The sequence below is a fragment of the Penaeus vannamei genome, chromosome 17, assembly GCF_042767895.1.
Source record: "Penaeus vannamei isolate JL-2024 chromosome 17, ASM4276789v1, whole genome shotgun sequence".
NCBI lineage: Eukaryota > Metazoa > Arthropoda > Malacostraca > Decapoda > Penaeidae > Penaeus > Penaeus vannamei.
The window spans coordinates 7,025,481-7,035,480 of record NC_091565.1 but is presented as its reverse complement, the minus strand read 5'-3'; the positions used below and the strand labels follow the sequence as shown (position 1 = coordinate 7,035,480).

At 53.1% G+C, this 10,000-nt stretch overlaps 1 protein-coding gene across 21 annotated transcripts in view; it reads left to right on the top strand.

The window, feature by feature from the left end:
• chb (chromosome bows) overlaps positions 1-10,000 on the top strand; it is a 133,841-nt gene that overhangs the window by 90,520 nt on the left and 33,321 nt on the right. For all 21 annotated transcript variants that reach the window (XM_070131839.1, XM_070131832.1, XM_070131843.1 and 18 more), the window contains exon 3: positions 6,233-6,264. In XM_070131839.1, coding sequence (XP_069987940.1) covers positions 6,233-6,264 — 32 coding nt within the window. The remainder of the gene's footprint in view (positions 1-6,232; positions 6,265-10,000) is intronic.

Here is a 10,000-nt window from a genome sequence, read left to right as displayed (position 1 = left end):
AGGGCTCCCTTTGGCTCCGTCCTTCCCTGGTCGAGGAGCAACGGCGGCCGAAGACGAGGCTTATGAGGCCCTGGGACCGTCGTGGGTCGGAGGCGGGGGCGGCGCCGGCGTAGGAGATGCAGGAGGGGCAGAGGCGCCAGGTGCGGGACTGGCAGGCAAGCGTGACTAGAAAGTTGATCTGGCGCCGCGCGGGGCTTTCTTGACCCGCCGATGACCCCGGATCGCGCCTGCTTGTGGCTAGGGGGTGGGGGCCGGGGAGGAGGGGTTGGCTGCCCTATGTTCCGCTGGCCTGGCACTTACAGATGTCAGCCCGAGCGACTGGGCTACTAGACATAATAAGACCTTCATCGCGCATATGTTTACCTAGGACTGCGATTTTTCATGATGTTTAGACGTCGATTTGCAAGGTGGGCTCTCCTTGTGTATGGTCATTGGGCACGATTGACGATATACTAAAAAGGGGGGTTGTTTTACACCCAAAAGCGCGCTCGTCCTGGAGCGGCCAGTGTTTCCTTCCCGCCCTGCACAGTCACCATTTGATAACTCGTCCCTTGCCGCCGTTGCTCCTGCTGACATGGCGACGTGACGTGGCTGGCATGACTAAGGGCGATGCCAGGGCGAGCGAGCTGTCTTGAAGAGTCCTGCCGTGACAGATGCCGGACAGATGACGGCGGCGGGCGAAATCCGATCGCCCGGGAGGGAGGTCAACGTCCATCAGTGACCTGGCAGAAGTGGGGCCTCGAGGTCCAGTTTGGTTCTGGCGGCGGGTACTCTGGTTCGGCGGGGTGGGGTGGGGTGGGGATGGGGGGGACTCGCGCACTCTCATTTACGACCGAACTCACGCTCTCGCAAAGCCAGACTTTCTATCTCCTTGTGTATCACAAAGGGGCTCAGGTAACAGGATTTTGATTTCAGTATGTTATGTCTACTCTGAAGACAAATTTAGTTTCCCGAGTTTGGGAAAAGTCCGGCCAGGGCCAGGCGATTCACGGCGCCTAGTGGTTGGACGCCACGCTCTCCGTTTACTGAATGGGCGGCATTTTATTACGGGCGCCCCAGATGCGGCGGGGATTGGCGGGCGGCGCGACACGGCGGGACCCTAATTCGCCACTTTATTGTCTCGCATTCAGGCGTGGTGATAAAGTGTTGTTGATTGAGCCGAGGTTTTGATTGTTGGTCGAGGCCGCGCCCTAAATTCAGACGGGCGGGGGAGGGGAGCAGGGATTTTGTGCCCATTGTATCCAGCATCTTGGCTAATTCGACGAGAAAGGGGTGGGAATGAGACAGGAGATTAGGGAGGAGTGACTCTTAATCTCCTTCTCCCTGTGATTTCGGCTGCTTCGCGGGGAGTGAGGGCGAGAGGGAGGGGGAGGATGGGGCTGCTTGGTGGTTGGGTTGCGCCCCCAGAGGGCATTGCATGACTCATGTGCGCAAGGTCATGAACCGTGTTTGTCATGCACCATCGCTTCGCCGCCAGCAGCTCGCATCTAATTGTTGGCAGGGAGCTCGAGAGACCTTGGCGTTATTCGAGTCGATGGTGCTCCCTTACGTAAGTCACCTCGCCTCCGCTCCTCTGCCAGTGTCACGAGCGGCTTGCCGGTACGGGGGGCGGTGCCCTTGGGGGGGGCAAGGGCGGGAGTACCTGGGGAAATAGAATGGAGTAGTTGACGTTGAGATGGATACATTTCCTTTCTTTCTGTCGCTCCCTTCCTTCTTCCTTTATTTACATCGGCTGCCTGTGCATTCGTGTAGGTGACCCGAGGAAATAGTCCCTTCCATCCTCGCTCGCGTATTCTTGAAGGCGTGCTGTTTCAGCTCGTCCAGTTGGAGAATGCAGCCGCCGAGTGAATATTAATGGGTGGCGACGCGTCCCGGGAGGCGGCCTCGGGGGCGGCACCTGGAGGGCGCGGGCGTGCAGGTGTTCGCCCGCAGTCTGTTCCGCCGCCTGAGCGAACGAGCTTGCTAGATGCCCCGCCCCCTTTGTCTTGGGTTTGTTGGAAATCGAGAAGAGAGCTGCGGGGGAAGAATGATTCGAGGGAGAGCGAAGTAGCAAAAAGGAGAGAAGAGAGTAAAAGAAAACCAAGAATGAATAACGAAGCAAACGCCAGGTACGATGTGGTTATGCCTCGCCCAGGGAAGACTTTTGGCCGGCTGCCCGTGTATTCATGAGGAGAGGAGAGAGAGGGAGGGGGGGAGGACGGGCGGGCGGGCGAAGCAGCACATGACGCCCTCACTCTACGGCTTGGCATCCCGGCTTCACTTAGGCGAGCGGCCTGGCGTGCATGGCGGCGCCTTTACTCGGACCCTGGAGACGCGCCAGGTGATCGCCGTGAGCCTCACCTGCGCTGCAGACACTCTTGATCGCCCATCTATCACTTATATTTAGAATGAGGGTGGCATCCATTCTCTCCCTCTCTCTCTCCCTCTCTCCCTCTCCCTCTCCCTCTCCCTCTCCCTCTCTCCCTCTCCCTCTCCCTCTCCCTCTCCCTCTCCCTCTCCCTCTCCCTCTCCCTCTCCCCCCCCCCTTTCCCTTATTCTCTTGTTCTATTTTTATATTTTTAGATAGGCCTATTTCTTTACTAGTTACCATCAAACGTAAACGAGTGTTTTCTGAGACGGAAACTAGAATTTAGCTCGGAGAGGGGGGTGAGCTGTTTGAATAATGCAGATGCAGCGTTGCAGTGCCACAGTGACCCAGGTATGAAGTGAGCAGCCCCCCCCCCCACGTGGTGCATTCGCGTGGATCGACCCATAATACCCTCCCCTCCCCCTCTCTCCCATCCTTGACCTTCCGTGACCGCTAGTTAGTTATCGGTCTATCATCATGGTGTCTTGCAATGTGGGGATAATATGTGTATATATGCGTATGTATGTGTTTAAGTGTGTATATATATAATACACACATACATACATACACACAGGTTGACATTAAAGAATTTGGCAACCTCCGGACGTGCGGAGTACCGGATTTTCGAAAATACCGGATTTTTATGGTTATATGTGCTGCATATATTTAACAGAAAATGGATACGCACAGTTCTGTAACGAAAGAAAATTAAACGCTGAATGAAAAACATGCCATATGTTTCACAAATGTTATGTTTCATTAATGGTTCGCACAGACACGCCACTATCATTTTTTTCTTTTTTAGCATTTCCACTTTTTCTGAAATCAACAACACACAGTGTTTACGTTTTACACCACCTCTTTCCTTTGCTGTATCCATTGCGGAGCTATACAGCAGTAAAGAAATGATAAACGTGAGAAGGAATGAGCAGGAATGCCTGTTAGCACGTGCAGACTGGACACAACAGTTGATCCTGGAGTACAGCGCCATCAAAACAAACGGCAACTCCAGAAAACAGTGGCGCGTCATTTAAATTTGAATGCCAGAAATCTGAAGGAACCGGATTATCGATGACCGGATTTTTAATTGTCAACCTGTATATATGTATATAATTTATATATTTACATATATATATCTATATATCTATATATATTTGGGTGTGTGAGTGTGTTTTATCTTTCAATCGATTTTTCCTTCTATCTTTCTCAATTCCTCCCAGCTTCTATCCCGGAGACTATGCATGTGTCACAGGAATTTCATGATCGAGGGTGACAGCCTCTTTACCGCGCTCTTGACATGCCCCGTGAAATCGCGTTTCTCAGATTGGACGAGACGTGGCAGTGGCAGTCCAGATCGTTTCCCAAGGGCGTCGCTAACCAAACCTTGGCACACGCAGCTGAGGTGGTGCCAGTTGGGTTATAGAAAATGGCATCCCCTTGTTTTTTTTGTTTTTCAATCTGATGGATTTTTAAACCCGTCAGAGTAAGGAAAAAAGACTTTCCTTAAACCCTGGACGAATGTCACGATGATTCCTAGTTCTTCCTCCCCCCCCCTCCTTGATTCCTGCCTGGGGTTGGGTCTCGTCGTTGGGAGGGGAGGGGAGGGGGGTAGTCTCTATCGCCTCCAGTTGACCCTTCTCATCGTCCCCACCATTACACCCCCCCTCCCTCCTTCCCTCCCTTTTTTCTTTCCCAAGGGAAGCGATGAGGCGAGATCTTGACGGAAATGAGGAGAAGAGATGATGATAAAGAAGTGAGAATTGCCATAAGGACATGAGACACGACCCTCTCACGCAAGCAGGCCGAGGAGGCTCGTCACTTAACTTTTGCAATGGAATAATAGAATAGCGCTCTTCATCATGCAACGGGGATCTCGGGGGTGCCGCCGTGATGGGGTCGGCGTGACGGCCAGAGATGCAAATCTTGTTGCAGGAACTCTGGGCTTGCGAGATGTGAAAGGAGGACGAAGATTCCTGGATCTTTTAATTTCCCTTTTCTTCCTCTCCCTTTCCCTCTATCTCCTTCTGCCCCTCCTTCTTCCTCTCCCTTTCCCTCCACCCCGTCTCTCTTTCTCTCTCTCTCTCTCTCTCTCTCTCTCTCTCTCTCTCTCTCTCTCTCTCTCTCTCTCTCTCTCTCTCTCTCTCTCTCTCTCTCTCTCTCTCTCTCTCTCTCTTTATCTCTCTCTCTCTTTATCTCTTCCTCCCAGTCTCTATCTGTCTAACTTTCTCTATGGATGCCTCCCTTTTTACTTCATAATGCGCGTGAAGAGGGCGGTACGAAGCTGTCTGAGAGGCGTAGTGTATAGTTACTTTTCGGTTATTGGAAAAATGTCATGGTTGATGTTGCGGTGGTTGTGTAAAGGCCACGACAAATTATGTTTATTGCAGTGGTCGAGTTGCGCAATTTAGACAGGCTGCTTAACATCTTTTCCATTAATGAGGTTCCGTCAGCGATTCGTAGAGGCTGGCTCTGTGCCCTAAAGACAGAGGGAGAAAGGTCGTTATGAAATATGCTTGTGTAAGACCTCCCAAAGGTTATCGCTGGCGGGACCTGAATATTGATGACAGGTGAGCACAGGTAATGGATGGAGGTAAAATGTGTAGAGGGGGAAGGAAACTGCAGGATAAGATGGAAGAGAAAGAGGGGGCGAATAAGAGAAGACGGAATGGAGAAAGATCAAGGCAGAGGTAGGGATGAATAGATAATGATAAAGGTAGGGGTGGAGAAAGATGAAAAATAAACATGGGAATGGAGAGAAAGACAAGAAGAAAGGTGTGTTGGAATCTGACGAACGCGAGGATGAGAGCGAGGATTAAAGCGAGGGTGGTTCTCCGTCACGACTCGGAGAACCATAAGTAATTCTGGGTTCCTGTGAGCGCCGCACGTGAGAGAGGAACCACAAAAATCTCACTCCTCACACCCCGGTAGACCTTGACCTTGCAGGGTTCTGTGGGCGGCGGGCGTTGCTTACGAGACTATCGCCCACTGTACGAGGCATACTTGATTTTGGGTGGAGTCCGTGTGTGTGTGTGTGCTTTCCCCCATGTGCGTGGTTTTGAGTCCCTTCGTCTTGGGGTTGGCGCAGAAAATTTGGAAGTGATATCCGAGTCTGCCGTCTGATAAAAAAAATATGTATATATATATATATATATATATATATATATATATATATATATATATATATAGAGAGAGAGAGAGAGAGAGAGAGAGAGAGAGAGAGAGAGAGATATTTGGTGAACATATACACGCACTTACATATGTGTGGAGAGAGTATGAGAGACAGGAGGGAGAGAGGGAAGTGAGGATAAGGGGAGGAGAAGCGTAGAGGTGAAGAGGGAAGAAATAAATCATAGGGAAGGAGGAAGAAATGAATGCAAGAACGGGGAGGAGAGAGAGAGAGAGAGAGAGAGAGAGAGAGAGAGAGAGAGAGAGAGAGAGAAAGAGAAAGAGAAAGAGAAAGAGGGGGGGGGGAGGAAAGGTAAAGTGAAAAAGGGAGATTTAACTCATCTGATGGCGAGTGATGAGTGTTGACAGGTACTCTTCCGAGAGACTTTGCTATCGTCTAATCTGCCGTCGGATCGCGCTTTGAAGTTTCATGACGAATGGTTTACACTCAGGAAGGTATATTTTTTTACAGGTATAAAGTACGAGAGATGTTGCCTTAAATTTCATGTCCTGTGTGTGTGTGTGTGTTTTTTTTTTTTTTTTTTTGAAGAAGCTACATATACAGAGAGGTTTTTGTACTCGGTTATTATAGCGGCGGGTAAGAATTTCCTCCAGCAAGAGTCCCGGGCCGCCGAGTACGAGTGGGGACGCGTGGTTGAGTGCCGGGTCGCCACGCGGGGAGAGACGCCCATTAATTTTCTCTTTTCTTTCTCTTTTCAGGAAAAGGAGACGATGAAGTGGACAGAGCGAGTGTGAGTATCATGACCGAGGTTTCCTTTTCTTTGCCTAATTGATCTTTGCGGTGGGGGGGGGGGGGTGTTAATGGGGTGAGGCCGTGTGCCCCCCCCCCCCCCCCACTCGGGCCGACCTTGGCGTTTTGCTTTGGCGAACGGTTCTTGGTTAATCACACAGAGTAAACACGCACGCATACACACACGCATACACACACGCATACACACGCATATACACACGCATACACACGCATATACACGCATATACACACGCATATACACGCATATACACACGCATATACACACGCATACACACACGCATACACACACGCATACACACACACATACACACACACATACACACACACATACACACACACACACACACACACACACACACACACACACACACACGCACGCATACACACACACACACACACACACACACACACACACACACACACACACACACACACACACACACACACACACACACACACACACACACACACACACACACATGTACATATATACAAGGGATTATTTCACCATCCTCATGTTCCGTGATGTTCATCTGTGTTCCTCTTGTGTTGTTCGCCATCACCGCCCTCCACGTCCGGGCGTCTGTCACCATCGTCACCACACCGTCACCACACCGTCACCACACCATCCCGGCCTCCGAAGATCATTCACAAATCCGAATGATGAATGGACGGGATGAATGGCTGAGTGATGAAGTCGCCGCGTGGGGTGAAGGAGGTGTGGGGGTAGGGTGGGCGGGGCGGTGGAGGGGAGCTTGGTGGGCGGGGCGGTGGGAGCCTGGTGGGCGGAAACAGTAGGGGAGGGGAGGAAGGGGGCGGGTGGTTGGGTAGATATTATTTGCGGGCGGCTTCGTGTATCGCTTTTAGACCTGAGGTTGATATATAGAGAAAAAAATGGGGGGAGGGAGAGAGAGAGAGGGAAGGGGAGGGGGAGAGGGAGATGGAGGGGGAGGGAGGGAGGGAGGGAGGGAGGGAGGGAGGGGGAGGGAGGGAGGGAGGGAGGGGGAGGGGGTGGGAAGGAGAGGGAGAGAGAGAGACAGGTAAAATAACGAGATAAAGAGAAAAGTGACAGGCAAAAGAAGAGAGAGAGAGAGAGAGAGAGAGAGGAGAGAAGAGAGAGAGAGAGAGAGAGACAGAGAGAGAGAGACAGAGAGAGAGAGGGAGAGAGAGAGGCAGAGACAGAGACAGAGAGAGAGGGGGGGGGCGGGAAAGGGAGAGGAAGAAGGAAGGGCAGAAGGAGATAGAGGGGGAGAGTGGGGGTGGGGCAAGGAGAGAGTGAGAGTGAGAGAGAGAAAGAAAGAAAGAATGAAAGAAAGATGATAATGGGCATGAGAACCAGAGGGGTGAGTGGCCTGGGGCACGAGCGGGTGGAGAAAGGTGAGCAGGGGCGGGGAGGGCATTGGGTGGGTGGGGGAGGAATCAGAGACGTTATTGTGGGTCGGCAGTTTTTTATGGGGAGAGTGAAAGGGTTCCGCCCCGGGCGCGACGGCGGTGGTCGCCGTATGGCGCACTTTGTTTACACTTTGCATGCCTCCATTGATCCTTTTGCTTTTGTGACTTACTGCGGGCTCAGTGGAAGCGTAAGGAGGCGACGTGGCCGAAGAGAAGCCTTGAAAGACGGCGGCAGCGCGGATTGCGTCGTCCTCGGCGAGCGCCCGCCCCGCCGTCACGAGGAAAGCATTAAGCCTTGCGAAATGCGGCGCTGAGAATCTCATTAGCGGCGCTGCGTTTTTCCCCCCTGCTCTCGCTCGCCGCCGGCCGCTGCAGCTCCCTCAGAACCGCAGACACCGGGCCGCCTCTCACGGGCCGAGGCCAGGACAGGAAGTCGTGAGGGACAGAAAGGATTTTGATTTGCCTTTAAGGATGTGTCGGAGGGCGCGTGGGTGAGCGTAAGGAGTTATAACGGAACCTGAGGGGAGCGGTATGAGGTGGGGAGAGAAGCGGAGGATGAGGGGGGATGGGCGCTGTTACCTCACAGCAGGGGGTGGGGGAAGGTGGGGGAGGTGACGCGCGCGTGATTGACACTTTCACGTCGCCCGGGGGAGCAAGGCGTCGGGAGGAGGCCCAGCTTCTACTTTCTTAAAGCTGGTGGCCCGAGTGGCTCTGCTTGCGCTTCCTGGCGGGAGCAGGGGGAGGGGGGGGAGGGGGCTTTTATCACTTGGCCGGCCTTTGTTAGGGTTAGGGCCTTCGGGGTGGATTGCGGAGGGCGCGGCTCCATCCTCTCTTTAATTCGGAGGTAGGTGTTTGGATTGGGACTTTGGGATTCTCTCTCTCTCTCTCTCTCTCTCTCTCTCTCTCTCTCTCTCTCTCTCTCTCTCTCTCTCTCTCTCTCTCTCTCTCTCTCTCTCTCTCTCTCCTCTCCCTCTCCCTCTCCTCTCCCTCACTCTCCCTCTCTCTCCCTCTCTCTCTCTCTCTCTCTCTCTCTCTCTCTCTCTCTCTCTCTCTCTCTCTCTCTCTCTCTCTCTCTCTCTCTCTCTCTCTCTCTCTCTCTCTCTCTCTCTCTCTCTCTCTCTCTCTCTCTCTCTCTCTCTCTCTCCCTCTCTCTCTCTCTCTCCTCTCCTCTCTCTCTCTCCCTCCCTCTCTCTCTCCTTCCTCCCTCTCTCCCTCTCCCTCCCTCTCCCTCCCTCTCCCTCCCTCTCTTTCCCTCCTTCCGTCTCCACTTCTCCCTCCTCCCCTTCCTCCTACTCCCACCTTGGTCTCCGCACCACTTCAGCTCGAAGGTGTCTAGAGCGAATTTAAATGCTTCGTAGCCGCGTTTTTTTTCCATCTTGAGAAGCGAAAGGTTTTTCCGCGCGACTGTCTTCGGGGGGCATTGTGCGTAGGCCTATATATGGGATTGACGAATGCCAGCGAGGTTTTTTTTGAAGGGACGAGATCTCCAGATTACATTCCACTTGTGCCGTCGACGTGATGGCGCGGAATGGATTGCGCGAGTGGGAATGTTGTCCAGAAAGGCGGGTGGAGGGAATATCACGCCCATGCTAATGTGGGCGGGGATGTATACGGGCATATTTGCCTGCGAAGGGCGGGGAGAGGGATCGGTGCCTAATGGAGGCCTCGGCCCCGGCAGAGGGAGAGGTTCTCTCGTCGCGGCCGCCCACCTTTGACGCCTCGCTAATTAGATTCATTGGATTCGAATGCTTGAGTGACGGGCTGTTGCTCCCCGCGCTGGTCACCTGAGCCGTAGGTCACGTGATTTGTTTTTGCCACGACGGGCGAGGAGTGCGAACGCTGCGTGCGTGCGGACATGACTGGGTCAGTTGTGGAGAACGTGAGCCTTTCCTGGGGCGACTTTCCTTTCAGTTGCAGAGCACGTACACCTGCGCGCTGAAAATCCGCAGCACCTGCGGGAACACCTGTTGCCGCTACGCGTGTTGTGAGCGCGGGTTCTCTTTGAAGCTTGTGGCTCCCGATATTCCTTGTGATGTTGCGGAATGTGCCTCATATTATAATAATTATCATTGTCACGATTAGTAGTTTTAGTGTTATTTTAACTCTTGGCCAATATCGTTTGGCTGTGGGCACGCTGGCTGGAGCCGGAGGGAAGGCTCGGGAGGGCGGGTCGCTCGCCTTGCTAATGGCGGCAGCGCGAGTCGAGGCAATCAGAAAACGCTTTACGGGTTCCTTTCAGGGCCGCGGCACGGAACTCGCGCTGGTTGCGGCCAGCACGCGAGGCTTTACTCACGGTTTGCTGCGTAACTATCCTGGCCAAGGTC